The sequence below is a fragment of the Cyprinus carpio genome, chromosome A5 (genome assembly GCF_018340385.1).
Source record: "Cyprinus carpio isolate SPL01 chromosome A5, ASM1834038v1, whole genome shotgun sequence".
Lineage (NCBI taxonomy): Eukaryota > Metazoa > Chordata > Actinopteri > Cypriniformes > Cyprinidae > Cyprinus > Cyprinus carpio.
Genome location: NC_056576.1, coordinates 36,320,751 through 36,343,208, shown reverse-complemented (window position 1 = coordinate 36,343,208; position 22,458 = coordinate 36,320,751). Strand labels below are relative to the sequence as shown.

Sequence of the window (22,458 nt, the reverse complement as noted above, 5' to 3'; positions counted from 1 at the left end):
TAGTCTGTCTCAGTTTCTTCATGTAATCGCAGATGTACTGGATGATGATGATGCTGAGATCAGATCTCTGTGTGCAGCACCGGCTGTTGTGCATTCAGAAATCTCACTGCATTATTACAATTAATGGCAAAAGGAATGTTTGAAAATGTAAACTGATATTTCCTACTGACACTCTACAGCAAATTATATAAATAACTGACTTAAAACCATTGTTGTTGGTGAAAATACTAATGGCTGAAGACTTTTGCCCTGTACTTTATATATGTGTGTGTGTGTGTGTGTGTGTGTGTGTGTGTGTGTGTGTGTGTGTGTGTGTGTGTGTGTGTGTGTGTGTGTGTGTGTGTGTGTGAAATAGAAATGCACATGTTGAGGTCGAAGCACAAGCTGTAGATCAGGTTCTTGACTAGAATGTGCATTACCAAAATCCTGCTCTCATTACTTTTTAACCCAGTCAATGTTTGGAAAAGCACTAAATGCAAAAAAAAAAAAAAAAAAAAAAAAAAAAAAAAAAAAAACAACATAACTTATGCTGTTTCGAAAGTGTGATCATTGCGTTTGCAATACTCAAACTAGTCATTTCCTTTCAAAATCCTCATTTTAAACGCCGCTCTGAAGTTATAAATGCGCGCGCTGGGCGAGCTCGGTCTCTCTCGCGCGCTACAGGAGTGCCATGGCGTCGTGCGCTGTACAGCTGGTGAGCATGCTGTGTCCGTGATTAGAGTACTCATTTCACCGTGCACACACGTGTCAGTCTAATAACATTTGTTTTGTTTTACCTGCAATAAGCTAGAAAACTTGTTTATTTAATGAAGCGATTTCAGGCCAAAAGTTGAACGGCGTCGGAGATGCATGATGCAGTGGTGCGGCTGTGCCACGCCAATCATTTCTTTTACATTTTACCAGATTGACAAAGTGACGAGGAAGAAGGTTGAAAAGCAGAAATTCGAAACGCACATTTTGAAGGGCCCTTGTATGAAGCACCCTTTACAAAACAGGTGCGTTGAGTCTGCTGAAGTTTCTCCTCTCCTCTTCTCTCCTCTCCTCTCCGTGGCCTGCGCTCACTCTGCTGCTGTTCCCTGCGTGTGGTCTGTGTGCAGATGGGGTCTTTGGTTCTACAAAAATGATAAGAGCAAAATGTGGCAAGACAATCTAAGGCTCATCACCAAGTTCGACACAGCTGAGGACTTCTGGGCGTAAGTTTGTTGTTAAAAAGAGTTTATAAGTTAGAAGAACAATTGAAGATTCATATTACAATCCACCCTACACATTGTTCTGTATTACAGTGTTTCCAACCCTGCCTGGACATTTTTAAAATGTGTTTAGTCTATAGTTAACTTGATTTATTTAAATTGACACACTACCAATCTAAAGTTTGAGATCAGTAAGAATTTGTTATTATTATTTAAATATAAATTAGTGTCTTTATTCTCATCAGGGCATTAGAGATATTGTGAAATTACAATTTAATATAACTGTTTTGTATTTTAGTACTGGTCACATGATATTTCAGAATATGTTGATTTATTATCAATGTTGGATCTACAGTTGTGCTGCTTAATACTTTACTTTATTTTTTACAACCTGTGATGAATAAAAAATTAAAAAGGAGCAGCATTTATTTAAAATAGAAATGTTTTGTAACAATGACATGCACTACTGTTTGGTTTGGGGTCAATATTATTTTGGAATAAAATTATTTTATTCCGCAAGATTGTTAAATTAACTTATTACAAATGACTTCCATTTTGAATAAATGCTGAATAAATTTTTATTCATCAAAGGATCCTGAAAAAAAAAAAAGTATGCATCTGTAATCAGAGGTGTTTAGAAATCTCTTACCAACAAAGAAGCTTCATTATTAAGTACTAAGGATTCACGATATTGGATTTTTTTCCGATGTGCCGAAATTTTTCATCATCTTTTGGCCGATAGCCAATTAATGCTCAATTAAAAACTCCTCAATTACAATTTACACAATGAGTCAGTTACAAAATGGTGGAAGTAAAGCTTTCCACGGGCTAGTTTCACAGGCACAGCACTGTAAGATCATCACAGGCTTATGAAATCTAATCCAATTCATAGAATAGATTGTGTAACGTTACAGTGCCATTATATATATACTTTCTTCTCATGTATAATATTCTTGCCATTTAACATTTTGAGCACAAGTATAGAAATCATCTCAGACTTGCATTATTAGGAGATCTGCACCACTTCAACACCCAGAGCACATCATTCACTGAAAAGAAGGCATTGCTATGAATTGCGAGTACATCAGTGTTTTCATCAGTTATAGTTTTGTTTATGACAATTTTAAAATAAACGTCCTTAACCCCGCTCTGATTTTGCATGTTCACGTGTTTGGTAATTAGGACCCTTTAAAATCAAATGTATTTTGGCCAATATTAAAACAAGCATTTGGTTTTAATATCCCATGGAAAAAAAAATTATAGTTTAACAGTCGCTAGACCATTGGCGCCCTCTACAGTTTAACAGGTTAATCCACAATCATAATTACAATAAAACATATATATTTTTATCTTATTTCTGTGGTAAATGTAATCCTTATAAAGGTTTTTTTTTATTTTATTTTTTTTCCCCAAATATAAAACAGTTGACTGATGGGCACACAAATACTGTTACCTCATGCATTTTAGCAGTATTATAATATATAAGGTTCTTATATCGTAAATCTTTAAGTTCTTAAATCTTATTGTTGATACTTTTTTTTTTTTTTTTTTTTTTTGATCTGATCATTATTGCCACATTATTATATATGTATGCTTTATTGCAACTGCTAGCAGAGTGTGTACTTTATGATCTTTTTGTCTGCCTGGATGTCTGAGCAACGGTAATATGAGATTAAATGAGTTTGCCATATATCAGTTTAAATCACAATCACATCAATCATAAAATGACTTTTTGGTCAAATGATGCAGCCACACAAACAACCACAGCAAACCTGGAGCTCTTAAAAATTACAATTTTCATCACGATTACATTTTCCCAAATTGTACATATAATTGTGATCATAGTTGTAGGAGCCTAACTCAGAAGGCCTGATAAACGTCACACTTGACAGACCAGTGTTTTTAAATTCCTCTAGATATTACAGGATTTGTCAGTTTCATCTTCAGAATATGTTTTGAATGTGTACTGTTTCAGATTGTACCACAACATACAGCCGCCAAGCAAACTCTCCTCTGGCTGTGACTACTCCATGTTCAAGGTGAACAGGACATAACTTTATGCCTATTTTATTTTATATTTTATATTTTGTTTTTTATTTTATTACTTTATTTATTTTACTTTATTTTTTTTATAATTTTTTTTATATTGTGTTTTTTTTTATTTATTTTTTTTATTGTGTATAACTGTCCTGTTAATGACTAAAGTATTGTTCACAGTTCACATAGCTGTCTAAATGTAGTTCTGTTAATGTGCTGGGGCTGCATTCAGATAGACTAAACATCAAAAACTGTAATTAGCCTATGAAAAATTAATATTACACTGGTGTAGTGACTCTTTGTAAAGCTTTTTCTGTTGCTGTACAGACGGCATCGAGCCCATGTGGGAAGACAGGAGTAATAAATGTGGTGGCCGCTGGTTGATTACTCTCGCCAAGCATCATAGACACACAGAACTTGACCATTTTTGGCTGGAAACGGTCAGAAAAGATACTTGCTTGTTTTAACCTTTGGATTTAGTTTGTTTGTCTCTTGTGAAAATTCACATCATTCTCATCTTTCTATGAGAACTACTAATTGTATGAATACACAATACATATTTACTACTGCTTCATGTAAAGGAAGTTGCTTAAGTTATAGCCAAAGAAAGATGATGCTGAATACATGTTTGTTCTCGTGGCAGCTGTTGTGTCTCATTGGAGAGGGCTTCGGCTCCTTCAGTCGTGATATCTGTGGAAGTGTTATCAATATCCGTGCCAAAGGGGACAAAATTGCCATCTGGACCTCCAATGCGGAGAACTGCGAGACCGTGACGTACATCGGGTAAGCATGCTTTTATGTAAACACAAACATTAGCTGTTAAAAGGCCAATATGCTCTTTTTTTATTTTTAAATTAAGTTTAACTAAACTTTAAACTGTATAAATAGTTGTTTTTAATGCTTTGCTGAACTGGGTTCATTCAAAAGATGTTCAGTTATATCATATAGTATTATATTACATGGTTGTGTTTGATTTTATAGATTTGAGTGTCTTTTAAATGATGTCAGGCAGAGCCAGATGTAAGCATTTGACCACTCATGGTGCTGTAAACATTAATGATCATGAAAAAAAGGAATTTGTGCCTGGCAACCTAATGAAGCTAATTATCCATCGTATCAGATGGACGGAGAACCGTCTGCAGGCCTCTGCTGCTAGGATATGTTGTACAACTGCAAGATTGAATTTATGCAGTGAACACATGATTTGTTTTGTAATAAAAATGAAAGGTTATCCTCAAATTGTTTTACAGTCAGAGCAGATGGGTGTTTGTTATTGATCAGGGCACATGCTTTCAGACTTTCAGACCACAGAAATCAGGAGTAAACATTTGTCAGTGTAGTGCAGGTGTTTTTTTTGGCTGTTCTCCACCAAAGCATCAGTACCTTGAACTTGATCGATTGGCAGCCAATGAGACAAAAGAGGTGTTTGGAAAGGTCTTTTTTTTTTTTTTGGGGTGATTTTTTTTTTTTTCTTTGTTTCTCACTTCTCTCATATTACTTCCCTTTCAGTAAGAAGTATAAAGAAAGTCTCGGGCTCCCACAGAAACTTGTCATTGGATATCAAGCCCATGCGGACACTGCAACTAAGAGCAACTCCATAACCAAAAACAAGTTTGTCGTGTAAAAGTGGGCTTTCGTTTGATGCTGTTGCAGAAGCCTGGATGTTTCTATTGATAAAAGATTAATAACCTTGCATTCATATTATTTTTGTTACTTCACATGTGTGGCATTTAAATTCACCTTGATAAAATGCAAGACTTTGTAAATTGAGCTTGAGTTGTACGTTTTGTGCTGTTGAAGGGGTGTGTCTAAAATGCGAAGACCTGTTTTTCTTTGAAAATTAAACTTGGGCTACTTTTGCAAATGTTTCTGTGGCTGCATGCATGTGACGAGAAAATGCTTTGGCTTTCTTTTAAATTTAAGAGTCTTATAAAAAAAAACATATTGCAGTGCTTTCCAACGGAGTCCACTTGTAGATTATCTTAATGACAGCAGCACTTGAGCTGACATGGACACCACCGATTAGTGCAAAAACCTGATGATCCATGACGTGTTTTCCAGCATAATCTGAGAACGCTGAGAGCATCTCGTGTGATTTTATTGAGAACAACACGATCTAACTTTTGGTGTCTTTAAATATATTTTAACATGGCTTAAGTGACTCATGATTGGTGACGCACATTAATCCTGATTTTGATGCACCACATTTAAAAAAAGAAACCATAAACGTGTCGATGGACCTGAATTAGTATAGAATTGGTGAAATGGCACGTTCATTTATTTATTTTAGATCACAACTGTTATATGAATTATATTAAATCAACAAAATAAAGCTTTTATGAATGCGGTGTAATCCTTCCTGCATATCATGTTCAGTAGATTGGATAAGCTCTTTTAAAACAGTTAACTAGTAATGCATCCAGTTTTTAAATGATTTCAGCCTTCATTTCAGCATGATTTGTTGATTTATTTTTTGTGTTCAGCTTTAGACTCCCTTCTACTTTGCACGTGTAAGTCTACTTTATAAAACGCATTGTATTTGTTTGGGCTGGTAATAAGTTGACCATTTTAAATGATTTCAGCCATGTGACCACAGGATGACTATAACCAGCCAGAGGAAATGGACTGGTCTCTCTGGTTAATGTTTCACGCTTCTCATAGGAACAGCACACACCATCACAGCGCTCCGAATTAATGGAGGAACTCAAAAAATAATCTAACATCACAGCTAGAGGCAAAATAAGAGAGCATGCGGTTTCACTAAATTATGGTTCGGTATTGCTACCAGCTGGTTGTTTCCATTGAAAATTGTTGTTTGTCGTAATATTCCCTGGGAGTCGTGAATGGCAATCTGACTTTTGTTTCTTTGTATGGAATTCATGACTTGATGCTTTTAAAAAGGTAAGTACCTATTTCTCTTTTTAATGCATAGTGTAATATGTGTGAATTATCATCTTTTTCTTTTTCTCAAGAAGTACTGATCACTAAGTTTGATTTGTTTTTTTTTTGGAAGTTGGGAATAACCTGTATTGCATATAGGTTCACTATAACATGAAGGTTGGCATGTCTTGCATATGTTCAAAGGTTTTTTTTTTTTTTTTATGCGATCATCTATTTTCTACGTTCTGTAAACATTTGTAAAACCATTCTTGAAGTCAGTTGGTTTTTTGCATTATTTGTTTCATGAAGGCCCATTGTATTTTTATTTAATACATGACTAAGACACACCGTACAGAAAACTACATTGAGTATGTAATATTTTGTCATCATTTAAACTTTTTTTCATCAGCGCTGTCTGAATGTGCAGCTCGTGCACCCCCTTCTCTTACATAAACGACCCTGAACCTTTTTTCCAGAGACTGGACTAGTATTTTGTGGAATAGCCAGGTCCTGCTGGAGCATATTTCCAGAGTTAATGAGCTGGACTGTTAAACACTACACCTGGGAAGTGAGTCTAGTATCACACACAGATCCAGCGGTGGGAAGGTTAGCCATGTGGAACTCCGTGTGGATTTGTCTCACTAACTCACAACTTTTCAGATGTGAACAAAAGTGTAATTTCCTCCAACATGGTGGAACTGACCTGGAGTTTTTAAAAAAATAAAATGCCTAAGTTCATATTTAATTCATTTCAACTGGTGTCAAGTTGACATCGCTGAAATAAAATCACTATATTGCATCATTAAACCAATTTAGTGTGAAAATGTTTTAACCGTTGACAGTCCAAACAAATAAGTTTAAAAAAAAAAAATTGTGCTGAATTCATTACTTGTGTTTCGTTCATTATGGAAGGTCACGTTGAGCTCGTTACATCTGGGGAAGCAGGGCCTGGACCTAACGGGACATAGTGATGGAGAAACATAGGAGACAACAACCATAAATATTAAAACAGATTGTTTCACTTAAACCTGTTACATTGTTATAATTGCATTTCATCCTATCCTTAATTTAATCATAATTATTAAAATCATTAAAAAACCTGCCAGCAAGAATAAGCATATTAACAAGTGTGCATCATTGTATGTGTTTATTATTGTTACTAGTAAGAAAATCAGCTGTCCAAGCAGCATTTTGCCTTCCAATAAGATGATAAACGCTAGATTTTTTTTTAGATAAATACAGTAATCAGAATATGTACAACAAATTATAATTTCTTCCTTACAGTCTTGCGAATTAATAATAATGAAAAAAATGTATAAATTTTTTCTCTATTCATTATATAAAATTTTAAAAGCATGAATGAGAAAATTGCAGCTCCCATTCAGACTTGCTCTTTCTCTTGGAATGAGTGAACATTATATAAATTATGCAAACATAGCGTAGAATACCTGGATGACATGCTACATTTGCCAAAATATGCAGTACACAACACAGCAGACTATCCAGAATACTGTATCACTCAATTTAATGCACTCTCATTGATATATTTAGTGGTATTTTGGCAACATCACACAAGCAAGACTGCAGAAAGACTCACTGGCAGTCCACACCACTGTTGCACAGACTGCACAGAGCGTGCAAACACAGATGAATGGTGTGATACAGTGCAAATGGTGAAAGGTTCCAGTGATAAATATCTGAGGGCAAAATATCAGAACTTGTGGAACAGTGCGGAGTTCAACAGTTGGGATCTGGAAGAGAAATTCTATTAATTATCTCCGTAGGGGAATTGATTGATTGCGTGTAAACCTTTAAAGACAGACCTACTGTGAGCTATGAAATGGTGTCACTGATGGGATGTGGGTCATTCTGCGTGAGCTCAACCAGAGGTCCCCGGCTCAGATTTTGTATTTTTTTATATTTTTTTCCCCCTAGAGAATTAAATATATAAATTAAGAAGAATGCCAAAATATTTCATGGCATGGATGTGGGCCTTCAAAATGAAGACACCAAAAAGAAAAAGTTTAACAACTAAAATACAGAAAGATATTAAGATATCTTTAATACTTCTTGACTTCCACACATGTAAACATCAGGAAATAAAATACAAGAAGTGTTTTTCTCCCATGTTTGAACTGTCACCATTGGCATATAATGCAACCGAGATTGCAACGAAGTCTACCGATCTTACTAATAAAGCTACTGATCTCTGTGCAGAAACAACATGATGCTGCTGCCATCTTTCTGGAGTCATTTTTAGCTCCGCGTAATTTAGCTCCAAATCTCAAATGAAACTAGTGATTTTGAAAATAGTGGCTTACTCAGTAAATATCAATGACATTTAATGTTGGCTCTCATAACTATTTATGTTTGTCTTTTCTCAGAAAAAAAAAATTAACAAAATCAAAAATTTGACATTTTACCCTTTTTTGTTTTTTCTTGGATTATCGTGTTCAACAGTGAACCCGTGCAAAGACATATCCATCCATCAGAGAGTCATGACAAGCAAAACATAACATACGACAAAGTTATATAAATGACTATAAATAGTCTATAAATATTCTCCATATGCTCTCAAACTATATATATATATATATATATATATATCTATATATATATATATATATATATATATATATATATATATATATATACAGGTGCTGGTCATATAATTAGAATATCATCAAAAAGTTGATTTATTTCACTAATTCCATTCAAAAAGTGAAACTTGTATATTATATTCATTCATTACACACAGACTGATCTATTTTAAATGTTTATTTCTTTTAATTTTGATGATTATAACTGACAACTAAGGAAAATCCCAAATTCAGTATCTCAGAAAATTAGAATATAACTTAAGACCAAAACAAAGAAAGGATTTTTAGAAATCTTGGCCAACTAAAAAGTATAAAAATGAAAAGTATGAGCATGTACAGCACTCAATACTTAGTTGAGGCTCCTTTTGCCTGAATTACTGCAGCAATGCGGTGTGGCATGGATTCGATCAGTCTGTGGCACTGCTCAGGTGTTATGAGAGCCCAGGTTGCTCTGATAGTGGCCTTCAGCTCTTCTGCATTGTTAGGTCTGGCATATCGCATCTTCCTCTTCACAATACCCCATAGATTTTCTATGGGGTTAAGGTCAGGCGAGTTTGCTGGCCAATTAAGAACAGGGATACCATGGTCCTTAAACCAGGTACTGGTAGCTTTGGCACTGTGTGCAGGTGCCAAGTCCTGTTGGAAAATGAAATCTGCATCTCCATAAAGTTGGTCAGCAGCGGGAAGCATGAAGTGCTCTAAAACTTCCTGGTATATGGCTGCGTTGACCTTGGACCTCAGAAAACACAGTGGACCAAGACCAGCGGATGACATGGCACCGCAAACCATCACTGACTGTTGAAACTTTACACTGGACCTCAGGCAACGTGGATTGTGTGCCTCTCCTCTCTTCCTCCAGACTCTGGGACCCTGATATCCAAAGGAAATGCTAAATTTACTTTCATCAGAGAACATAACTTTGGGACTACTCAGCAGCAGTCCAGTCCTTTTAGAAGCGAGGCGCTTCTAATGCTGTCTGTTGTTCAAGAGTGGCTTGACAAGGAATGCGACAGCTGAAACCCATGTCTTGCATACGTCTGTGCGTAGTGGTTCTTGAAGCACTGACTCCAGCTGCAGTCCACTCTTTGTGAATCTCCCCCACATTTTTGAATGGGTTTTATTTCACAGTCCTCTCCAGGGTGTGGTTATCCCTATTGCTTTTACACTTTTTTTTTCTACCACATCTTTTCCTTCCCTTCGCCTCTCTATTAATGTGCTTGGACACAGAGCTCTGTGAACAGCCAGCCTCTTTTGCAATGACCTTTTGTGTCTTGCCCTCCTTGTGCAAGGTGTCAATGGTCGTCTTTTGGACAACTGTTAAGTCAGCAGTCTTCCCCATGATTCTGTAGCCTACAGAACTAGACTGAGAGACCATTTAAAGGCTTTGCAGGTGTTTTGAGTTAATTAACTGATTAGAGGGTGGCACCAGGTGTCTTCAATATTGAACCTTTTCACAATATTCTACTTTTATGAGATACTGAATTTGGGATTTTCCTTAGTTGTCAGTTATAAACATCAAAATTAAAAGAAATAAACATTTGAAATATATCAGTCTGTGTGTAATGAATAAGTATAATATACAAGTTTCACTTTTTGAATGGAATTAGTGAAATAAATCAACTTTTTGATGATATTCTAATTATATGACCAGCACCTGTATATATACACACATACATACATACGTACATACATACAGTGGAGATCAAAATTAAAGAACAACCGACAATTTCCTAAATTTCGAGGTCACTGCTCAGTCCTATCTGCAGTTCTCCTAAAAATATCAAAAGATAAATATATTAAGAATCACACAATATTTAAAGCATATTACATCACACAAATATATTCTGAAGCACAGTATAAAATACTTAAGTGAGATATTTGAAAAAGAACACTTACATATACCTCCAAGTTACTGGTGTTAATCTGGCACCTGGTGCTAATTTTCTTAATTATATTACAAACCCTATTTAACTTTCAGTGTAACTTTCCATTTTTCACTGACTTTGCAAGATGGTGAGCCATTGTAAAGTCACTGAAACCCTGCAACAGCAGGTTATCCAGACGAAGGCTAAAGGGACGAACCTTTCAGCCACTGCAAGAGAAGCTGGTTGTTCCAAATCTGTGATTTCTAGAATATTGCTTCATTACAATGTCACTAACTCATTCAAATCCCCCCAAAAGGCTGGTAGTCAGTGTAAGATAAATGCATGAGAAGACACAATCATGCAGAGACAATCAATGAGCAATCGGTTCAGCACTGCAGCTGGAATTGCTAGCCAGTTCAGCGCTGAACAGGGTAAGGATCTCTCTCGGCGTGTTTAAGAGAAGTCGGACTGAAAGCGCACTCTGCAGTTACCAAGCCTCTCATCAGCAGAAAGAATCAAAAGGCCAAGCTCACCTTTGCTGAGGAGCATGTTGTGTGCAGAGAGGAGAACTGGTCTAAAGTTCACTTTACCACTTTAAAAAGTTTTTGTTGAAGTGCCTCTGTAATTTTGTAAAACACTGTTCTACCAGCATGGTATTGTTACAACTAAAATTCCTTCAAATTTTGAACTATGAAGATTAAATTATTTCTGAAAAATCAAGTGTTAATAAATTGTTCTTTAACTTTAATCTCAACTGTGTGTGTGTGTGTGTGTGCTTATATACATATATATATATATATATATATATATATATATATATATATACATATATACATATATACTGTATATATGTAAAATCAACATCTTTAAATCAGTAGTTTTGTATTTCTATCAGTAGTTCTAGGTTATTGCTTTTATTCTGATTGTCATTCACAATGCTTCATGGGATTGTAGTTATTTCCCTTCTCAGAGACATTAAGTACCTTTGTTTTTTTTGTCCAGTTTTTAAATACTACTTTTGCTTCAAATCAAGGTTCGTAATGTTGTGATTCACCGGTTGGTTTGGTTCATGGTTTATAACTCTTAAACGATGACTTTTTTAAAAATCCGCATGGGAAATAATGAATGTGAAAAATACTTCTGGAACCAAGGCAGCTGGAAAAATGGGCGGGAACGGTTGCACTCTATGCTTCTCAGCCAATAAAATTCAAAGACCAGAAGGGGCACTGGGATGGTACCATTCTAAAGGTAGACTTGTGTACCTTATTCACCTCTGAATCAGAATCAGAAAGAGCTGTATTGCCAAGTATGCTTGCGCATACAAGGAATTTGTTTTAGTGACATAAGCTTCCAGTACACAAAAGACAACAACACACAGTCAAAAAAATAAAAAAATAAAAACCCTTTGCAGATAAATAAGTGTATAAACAATTGTGCTATAAATGATAATGGAATTGGATTGAGTAAGATGCAGGGATGTACTAGGATGAAGGGGTAACAAATAAATATAATGATATTGCACATTTTTAGTGTATAAGTGGTGAACATTTAACTGTTCATGAGGTAGATTGTCTGGGGGAAGAAACTGTTCTTGTGCCTGACTGTCCTGGTATTTGTGGCTCTGAAGCGCCGGCCAGATGGCAAAAGTTCAAAGATGGGGTAACTTGGATGAGAGGGATCCAGAGTGATTTTCTGAGCCCTTTTCCTCACTCTGGATGTATACATTTCTTGAAGGGTGGGCAATAATCCTATTCAGCAGTCCGAACCGTTCTCTGTAGTCTTCTGATGTCTGATTTTGTAGCTGAACCAAACCACACAGTTATTGAAGTACACAGGACAGACTCAATGACGGCTGAGTAGAACTGTTTCAGCAGGGTGCATATCAGTGCCTAAATGGTACATATTAGTATCTTTTGAAAGGGTATTCCACCAGTGACAACTTTTGTACCTTTTTTCCAAGAGCGTACTGTAACCGTTGTATAAAAATTAACATTACTTGTTTTTACTGTTTTAAGTGTCCCTTTTATTTATTTATTTATTTATTTATTTTTTTCAGCAATATTCAGCGTTCAGCCAAACACTGTCTGGGGGATCCACAATCAAACAAAATCTACTGTAAATTACTTTCATGGGCCGTGTTTACTTTGATCCATCACATAATGAACAGGAGAGGAATTCACTGGAGGAAGGAACAAAGGAATCATCATCTCCGCAAATAGACCCGTACATGATCAGCGATGTGGGTGGACTCGCCAGCTCCTTCACCGCTCAAGAATGTGTTAGTCCATCTGCATTCTGTCTGTTGACTCCATCAACTGAAGGAAGAGCATTTTAGAAAAAAAATTTCGGCAATTGACGAAACTAGTGGAAATTCCCAAACTTGCCTCATGAAGACCACTGAAGCCAACTGAAGCAATGAGGTTTCCTCTGAGGTTTTACTTGCCTTATCTGGTTCTGCTGGGCTTCAGTGGTGTAATTTCAATCTATGGCCCACACCAGAGAGCCCAGAAGACAGGTGACATACTGCTGGGGGGGCTTTTCCCAATACACTTTGGGGTGACATCCAAAGACCAGGATCTTGCAGCGAGGCCTGAGTCAACCGAGTGTGTCAGGTATAAACACAACATGGTCTGCTTCTAGTATAGATATACTTTCATACCTGGCCAGTGTTTGTTAAATTTCTTATGTTTGTATGTAAATGTAGCTCGTCACACAATTGTGTGTCACAGATTTATGCATTTTATGTATACTTCCATCTACCCTTTAAGACTTGAATCAGCATAGAAAGCCATATTTAATTTGATGTAAATGAAAACAAAGCTGTAAGGAAGAGACATACCATCTGTGCAATAGGTTTTCCTGTCTTAAGTCTTTAATAATTTGTTTGGAAAGACAGATTTTCAGTGTTTAATTAGGTTCACAAAAGTACAACATACACTGAAGCAAATTTGGTGTAGAAACTATTTTCTCTCAGAAACTGCTAGTAAATTTCACGAATAATTACAAAGAAACATCAAGTAATGCAATGAATTAAGTTGAAATTTAAAGTAGAAAGACAGAAACAATATTTTCTTGTAAAATGTAGGCTACTCCAGTACTCAACAAAAAAACAATCTTTTTTTTGTTTGTTTGTTTTACAGTGTTTGTCTTTTCCAAAAGCCTTGTTTTCGTCATGTCAAATCAACATGTAGTCAGTTCTAACTAAGGACTAGTCCTTGTTGTTTCACTTGACAAAATGATAAACATGACCCAGAGTGTGAGTTCTTATTGAACTAGCCTTTTTTTTTTCTTTCAGATATAACTTTCGTGGATTCCGTTGGCTACAGTCTATGATCTTTGCTATAGAGGAAATCAACAACAGCTCTGCTTTTCTTCCAAACATCACGCTTGGCTACCGTATATTTGACACATGTAACACTGTCTCGAAAGCCCTGGAGGCGTCGCTAAGCTTTGTTGCACAGAATAAGATCGATTCACTCAACTTGGATGAGTTCTGTAACTGCACGGGGAACATCCCATCAACCATTGCGGTGGTTGGAGCATCTGGATCTGCAGTCTCTACAGCCGTGGCTGACCTTCTGGGCCTCTTCTACATTCCTCAGGTTGTTCTGCAATTTCCAAACCATCACTGAATGTTTCATTGAAATAGTTTTTGTGAAATATGCTTGGCAATTGCAGTATAATGAAATTAATTTTGAATGTTTCTAAAGACAATAATTGATTAATTACAGTACTGTTGTATTGTATTACAATAACAGTATTGATTTGTATTACAAGTTTTCTGAAATGTTATGATTAAATATGCTAATTACATGGTTTAATTAAATACGCACTAATCTGCATACATTTCCAGAACAGAAATCTGGACATTTGATACAGCTGTTTCATTTTGATGAGTTTTAAATTTGAATGAAAATTGGAATAATAATGAAAAAAAAAAAAAAAATAATTGTAAAGTGAGTAAGAAATAAAATGTTATATAAACCAGGCAAATAATATATGAAACCCCACTCCAAAAACTTCAGAATATAGATAAGAATAAAATTTTCCCTCATTTTGGGAAAACAGCTTTTAAAGATATATTGTAATTTAAATTTAATCTAGAGATGCAAATAGATAGAATGTAGTTTTTGGGTTGATATTTCCAAGACATGTTATGGAAAAATATAACATGGCCAGTGCATGAAAAACAATAGTTGTCTTAAAAATAAACATTCATCGAAAAATAATGTACTCACGTGTTCTACAAAACACAAATGGAGAATTTTGTAGAATCACAGGGAGAAATTGTGAAATCATTGTGGCTAATGTCTAAAAATGCTCCAACAAGAAAAAAAAAAAAAAAAAAAAAAAAAAAAACATAACTTGACAGATATGATCACTGTGAGCTATCATTTTAAGTGCTGCATGGAAAAAAATCCACTGAACAAAATTGTCTTAAAATTGTCCCTCTCCTCTACTGTTTTTCAGATCAGCTACGCTTCGTCCAGTCGACTTTTGAGCAACAAGAATCAGTACAAATCGTTCATGAGAACCATCCCCACAGATGAGTATCAGGCTATAGCCATGGCTGCCATCATTGACCACTTCCAGTGGAACTGGGTGATTGCCATCGCCTCGGACGATGAATATGGCCGTCCGGGGATCGAAAAGTTTGAGAATGAAATGTTTCATAGGGACATCTGCATCGATCTCAATGTTTTAATTTCACAATACATCGATGAAGCTGAGATCCGCCGCCTGGCAGACCGCATCGAGAACTCAACAGCTAAAGTCATCGCCGTGTTCGCTAGCGGACCGGACATCGAGCCACTCGTTAAAGAGATGGTGAGGCGAAACGTCACAGACCGCATCTGGTTGGCGAGTGAGGCGTGGGCCAGTTCTAGCCTGGTTGCCAAGCCGGAGTACCTTGATGTCATGGGAGGAACGATTGGCTTTGCGCTGAGGGCTGGCCATATCCCCGGCTTCAAAGAATTCCTACAGCAGGTGCATCCAAAGAAGTCCAGCCATAATGAGTTTGTGCGAGAATTTTGGGAGGAGACTTTTAACTGCTATCTTGAAGACAGTCCAAGGAATGAGGACAGTGAAAATGGCAGTACAAGTTTCAGACCTCTGTGCACTGGTGAAGAGGACATTGCAAGTGTGGAGACGCCGTACCTGGACTACACGCACCTACGGATTTCTTACAATGTGTATGTGGCTGTTTATGCCATAGCACAGGCACTTCAGGACATACTTACCTGCACACCTGGAAAAGGATTGTTTGCTAATGGCTCTTGTGCAGACATTAGGAAAGTTGAAGCATGGCAGGTGGGTTACTTATCATGCTACATATATATATATTAGTAAGCTGCACAATTATTTCCTGTTGCAGTATTCCAGAAGGGTCCCTTCTGCTCCTCTTGGTTTTCTAGGATATTAACGAAATGCCTCTTTTCATTCTAAAAGGTTCTGAAACAACTGAGACACCTCAACTTCATAAACAGCATTGGGGAGAGGGTGCGCTTTGACAATGGCAGTGAGCTCTCAGCAAATTATACCATTATAAACTGGCATCGATCACCTGAGGATGGTTCTGTTGTTTTTAAGGAGGTTGGTTATTACAGTATGCATAACAAGAACGGGGCCAAACTTTCCATTGACAAGACCCAAATACTGTGGAACGGCCGTCTAACTGAGGTGAGTAAGCATGAACCACACAGTATCCAGATTGCTTGGCTGTTAAAGCCCGGGACACACCAAGCCGACGGCTGGGCAATGCCGGGTGTTTTTTGAGCGTCAGTCGTAGTGTGTTCTACACCGTTGACTCTGTTCCAGGGGTGTCAAACTCAATTCGTAGAGGGCCGGAGTCCTGCAGAGTTTAGATTCAATCCTAACTAAACACACCTGATGCAACTAATCAAGTCCTTCAGGCTTATTTGAAAACTACATGCTATGTGTTTTAGAGCAGGGTTGGAACAAAACTCTGCAGGGCTCCGGCCCTCCAGGAATTGAGTTTGACACCCCTGCTCTACTCGGACACTGTCAGCAGTTTTTTGCCGATTCTGCATGTCGAGTCGGCGAGAAAGAGAACTCAGATTGGCTATTCAGCATAGCGAATGAGTGCACGAGAAAAAATGCAACTGACGAAATCAACCCAAAGACGGAGTAAAGAAGGAATGCACAGACACTTGTCATTCTATCTGATTCTTTCTTTCTTACTTACTTTATCCACAAGAAGAAGATCAAGCGCTGCTTGCTTTGTATATCCACAGTTCTTGCTCCTTAGGTTTCCCTGTTTCAATGCCGAATACAGACTACCACCACCTGCTGGTATGGGAGAGTTATGTTCTCTTAACTTTTTTTTGCCCTGACATACAGTCAGCTTTCTTCGACACTACTTCTTTGGCGTCGGTTTGGTGTGTCCTTACCCTTAGATTGTTATAAAATCTAGCGTTCATTAAAAGGTTTCTATTATGCTCGTGTAAGTCTTGATTTAGTTTTTGGGGTGTTCCAGAATAGGTTTTCATTCTTGATTGCTCTAAAAGAGCATTATTTTTCACATATTTTACCTTATTGGAGCACCGTCTATCTCAAATGCAGTCTAATTCCTGTTTCGATGAAACCCCTCCTTTCGAAATATGAAATGAGCTCTGATTGGATAGCTGGCTCTGTGCATTGGCTAACTGCTTTTAGCATGTTCCAGAAATGTTACACCCCTTACCATAACCACGAGTTTCATCTGCTCAGTTATAAATATTAACAATGCTGTAAATTTTGCCACACCGATTCGAGCCCGTTTTTGAGAATGTTAATGAACAACAGGATCATGCAGAACCTTTGCAAGCACAGATTTTACAGGACGTTTCGGAGTGGTGTGTTTTTTTTTTTTTTTTTTTAAAGTTTATGGTCACACATTTTTTGTGTATTCTGTGGACAGGATTTATTTAAATGACTGACACTATGACTTCACAATATCTGGAAGAAGCACATTATAGTCAGAACAAGCCGTAGTTTTTGAAAAATGTTTTCTGTATATCTCGCTTTTTTATGCTCAAACAGGAACATTACACATTATCTAAAGTTGAAAAAGCATAAAAGGACCCCTTAAGGATCACATCCTTTTCCAGTCATTTACAGCAAATGTGCCTTTGTTGTATTGCATGAGACAATATATTGTTTCCCTTTCCTCTAACAGGTACCATTTTCCAACTGTAGTGAGGAGTGTGAACCTGGAACCAGAAAAGGAATTATTGATGGCGAACCCACATGCTGCTTCGAGTGTACAGAGTGCTCGGATGGGGAGTACAGTGATCATAAAGGTTAGCAAATGTATGAAAATATACTTGAGTCAAGCCTTAGAGCAGAGGTGTCCAATCCTGCTCCTGGAGCACCCAGCAGAGTTGATCTCTAAACTGGTCACGCTTGCTGCACTTCTCATTTATTTCTGTGGTATCCTATTGTACAACTCTAACAGCACTTCAGTGATGTTAAGGCTATAATGCAATCCTGCTCCTGGACGGCTAATGTCCTGCAGATTCTAGCTCCATCCAGCTCCAACACACCTGCCTGGACATTTCTAGTGAGTCTGAGGACCTTGATTAGCTGCTTCAGGTGTGTTTAATTCTGGTTGGAGCTAAACTCTGCAAGACAGTGGCCCTTCGGGGAAAGGTTTGCTATAAAGGTTTGCTAACACTTTCTCCAATGGTAGACCCACAAAGGTTGATACTTTGGGTTGCTTACCCTTTGGTTAGAACAGGGGAAGCCAAGCCTGCTCCTGAATGGTTACCAGCTTATCAAGGTGTTCAGGATTACTAGAAAAAATTACAGGCTGATGTTGGAGCAGGGTTGGAACTGAAGTCTGCAGCAAGGTGGCTCTCCTGGATGAGAGTAGGCTACCCCTGTTGTACAGCACATTTTATTCTTAGTTAATTTCTACAGTTGCTAATTACATTTTACAAATGAAAAGTTGCATCTGTTAATATTAGTTGGTGCATTTTGAACTAACATAAAAAACAATGAACTGCTGCATTTTATTAACCAGCATTAACAAAGATTAACTTTTTCCCTGCCATTGACAGAATTTTCCATCATTTATGATTCAGTAAATTTTCCGGCTTTCTGTGTTTTCACTGTGCAAGGGTGTTGATGGAAGCGATCTCCTCCATCTCTGTCTGTTTTGATCAGCGTTCTGAATCAGATCCGGATGTATTCTGGGACAAAAACTTGATTTTCTCAGCTGATTTTCTTTTTAATGAAACTTATAAAAATACATGATTTTTTATTTATTTTTATTTTTTTTAATAGAGGCAGTGTTCTTTCTTTTGACATATTGCATTTTCAGATATTCATACAACAAAATATAAAAATGCTGATAGTTAGGGAATCACAATTAATGAAATATTTAATCATGATTACAATTACGGATGCCACAATTACACAAATGTTCAAAGTGGCAATTAATCGTTCAAAGTCCACTTATGTTACTCTGCTTGCTTAAGATGTTTTTTTTTCTTTCTACGGCTTCTCTGAAGGGTTTTCCCATTGTTTTAATTTTAGTTTTAGTATAACATTAAAATACCATATATATATATATATAAAAAAAATTTAAAGAAGAAACTGAACCAGTGTATAATTCAGATTTGAGGCTTAATGCTATAGAAAAGCCTTAATGTTATACTACCTTATACCCCTAGTCTATTAATCTAACATCTTAGGGACATAAACAGAAGCATCACTGACTAATGTTAAGATTTGAGTACGTATTGTACAATTGAGTGCTTTTGTAATATTTTTCCTGTTTCTTTTCTCTTCTCCACAGATGCCAGTGTTTGCTCTAAATGCCCGAACAACTCCTGGTCTAACGGCAATCACACGTCCTGCTTTCTGAAGGAGATCGAGTTTCTCTCCTGGACTGAACCGTTTGGGATCGCTCTGGCCTTACTTGCAGTTCTCGGGGTTCTGTTAACAGCTTTCGTGTTGGGTGTTTTTGTGCAATTCCGTGATACTCCGATTGTGAAAGCATCAAACCGAGAGCTGTCGTTTGTTCTGCTGTTCTCACTCATCTGCTGTTTCTCCAGCTCTCTTATATTCATAGGCGAACCACAGGACTGGACGTGCCGTGTACGGCAACCAGCTTTCGGAATCAGCTTTGTGTTGTGCATCTCTTGCATTCTAGTTAAAACCAATCGTGTCCTACTGGTGTTCGAAGCCAAAATCCCCACCAGCGTCCACCGTAAATGGTGGGGACTGAACCTGCAGTTCTTACTGGTGTTCCTGTTCACGTTTGTGCAGGTGATGATCTGCGTGGTTTGGTTGTACAACGCTCCACCGGGGAGTTACAAGAACTACGACATCGATGAGATCATCTTTATCACCTGTAACGAGGGCTCCATGATGGCGTTGGGATTCCTGATCGGTTATACGTGCCTGCTGGCAGCCGTTTGTTTCTTCTTTGCATTCAAGTCTCGGAAACTTCCTGAAAACTTCACGGAGGCCAAGTTCATCACATTTAGCATGCTCATTTTTTTCATTGTTTGGATCTCCTTCATCCCCGCGTACTTCAGCACGTATGGCAAATTTGTCTCGGCGGTCGAGGTCATTGCAATTCTAGCTTCCAGCTTCAGTCTGCTCGCCTGTATCTTTTTCAACAAGGTCTACATCATCCTCCTGAAACCATCCAGGAACACGATTGAGGAGGTTCGTTGTAGCACAGCAGCTCATGCTTTCAAAGCAGCAGCGAGAGCGACACTGCGACACAGTTCTGCCTCCAGGAAGAGGTCAGGCAGTGTGGGTGGGTCCTCTGCCTCCTCGCCCTCTTCGTCAATCAGCCTGAAGACCAATGGCAATGAAATGGAGTCCCCCTCTACACGGAGACATAGTCAGAAACCAAGGGTGAGCTTTGGAAGCGGAACAGTCAGCCTCTCCATAAGCTTTGAGGAAGCTAGAAAGAACTCGGTCCAGTGAGTGCACACAAACTGGTTTCCACTCTGATTTTGGTGGAAGGATATGGTCGTTTTTGTAATCAGAGGTGGTATCGCAATAGCTGTATCTGTCATTTTCTCCAAAGCAACTTCCCAGTCTTCAGTCCCGGACTGATCTCTGTAAGCAAAACTTAGACCCACCATAACTCACTGACACAAAAGAGTCATTTGCGTATGATCCATCTGTCATCTTTCATAGACACTTTTAATGTCACTCTGTTGTAGGCAACTTCTGAATGCCTTAAATGTAACACAGAAATGGATAAATAAAACAAAAACACCCTATTTATGTCTAATGTGATTTCTAGTCGCTTGGTAATAGCTCTAATAGTTCAGAGAAGAGCTTGTAAGCAAAAAGGGAAAGAGCCTGTAACACAACTTGTATTTGACTCAGAGAAGACCTTTTTCTTGCTCAAAAAACAGGTAAGATAGCTTTTGATTACAGGCTCTGCACATTATGTCGTAATACTGTAGCTGGAACTTCTCACTGGAAGTAACACAAGCCATGACGGTTCTCACGAAGTCTGATGCAACACCTAAGCTATAAATAATCACCACAAGCTTACCGTTGTGAATTTAGATAGAAACGGTTTTCAACACCGACTTTTCACAGACGTACTTTGTCAGTGTTTTTGTTGTTTCTTAAACACTAAATATCTGCCCTTTTCAAGGTACATTTAGATCCCGGAGGAGAATAAATATAATTAATAATTACTAACAGGTGTAAACAGTGACATCATAATGGATGTTTCTGATTGGACAACAAGCATAGTAATCACAACTGCAACCACAGATAGATAATAGGTTCCATATCAAAACAAAACTATTTATATCATATATGATATTAAACAATAGTTCATTTGTTACTTGTTTACTGGACCGTCTTGCCTGTGCCACAATTTTGGTCTTGATATCCAAATACTAGTCAACACAAAGTAAATTCTTCTTTCAGCTGAAGAGGCAAAGGAAGCAGGAAACAAAGTGGTGGTAAAATGAGCAAATAACTTTGTTGTTACTCAGTCTGATTTTATCTGAAGTTCAACAAGCATTATACTGAAGCGCAAGGAATGGAAAACTACTACTTCGCAACAGAGAAAGTGTACAACACAGATGTATGTTTGCTGTGTTTAATCAAGCCGATCTGTAGACTTTAAAATCTCTTCAGATGGCATATATCTCACAAACCATTCAGTGCATGTTAAGAGTGTAATATTTGAGGCTTTACATCATTCATCATATTCAGGAACTCGTCAACTAAAGTGTTTTATAGGGACAGAGATGAGTGTGTGTATTTTATAAAATGTCTGCAACTGCTTTTTATAACTTAGAAGCATTACAATAATTAAATTGTGTTGTCTGTTTGGGCACTACTGAACATTTAGGCTACAAGTTTATTTTTTAAAAGTACTGAAAATTAAGATAAAGCTCTGTAAGCACTTTTTTAGAAGTATGTCCCATCAGGTATGCTAATGAAAAGTTCTACACACACTTTTGGTCTTCATGTCCACTTCAACACTTGGGCCAAATACACGAAAGGTGTAAGAAGTAGACAAGCGGTCAAGTGCAAAGACAGTGTGGGTCTATTGGTGAGAGATGTTTCACTGTTAAAAATGGTGGAAACTATTAAATAAGAGCCCTATTCCTTGAGAATATACAGTAGACCAATTTGGAGTAGATGTGCAGATGAGCGCGCATTGTGGTGGCAGAAAAACACTGGGATCAAGTGGAGGAAAACAGGTAAAATCCATGGAATAAGAAAAAAAGGTATTGTTGTGCCTTTGGATGTTAGAATCGGAATGCAAATGATTTTTATAGAATACTGTCGTCAAAGACGCCATTTGAAGCTAAACGCAGATGTTTAAACGGACAGACTATGGATGAAATCTTCTATGATTACCCTACTTTTAAAGAATAAATTTGAATT

General features: G+C 37.4%; 2 protein-coding genes across 2 annotated transcripts; both read left to right on the top strand.

Annotated features, from left to right (window-relative positions):
• Positions 1–583: 583 nt before the first annotated feature.
• Positions 584–5,091, top strand: LOC109059863 (eukaryotic translation initiation factor 4E-1B). The gene is made up of 7 exons (XM_042757104.1): positions 584–694; positions 904–995; positions 1,098–1,193; positions 3,166–3,229; positions 3,554–3,667; positions 3,871–4,010; positions 4,737–5,091. The coding sequence occupies exons 1-7, from the start codon at positions 671–673 to the stop codon at positions 4,849–4,851; spliced, it is 645 nt and encodes a 214-aa protein (XP_042613038.1). The 5' UTR covers positions 584–670; the 3' UTR covers positions 4,852–5,091.
• A 146-nt stretch (positions 5,092–5,237) lies between these two features.
• On the top strand, positions 5,238–20,812 carry LOC109059878 (extracellular calcium-sensing receptor-like). The gene is made up of 7 exons (XM_019077048.2): positions 5,238–6,128; positions 12,629–13,184; positions 13,868–14,174; positions 15,043–15,882; positions 16,021–16,251; positions 17,750–17,873; positions 19,373–20,812. Exons 2-7 carry the CDS (start codon positions 12,988–12,990, stop codon positions 20,515–20,517), a joined length of 2,844 nt encoding a protein of 947 aa, XP_018932593.1. The 5' UTR covers positions 5,238–6,128; positions 12,629–12,987; the 3' UTR covers positions 20,518–20,812.
• The last annotated feature ends 1,646 nt before the right edge of the window (positions 20,813–22,458 follow it).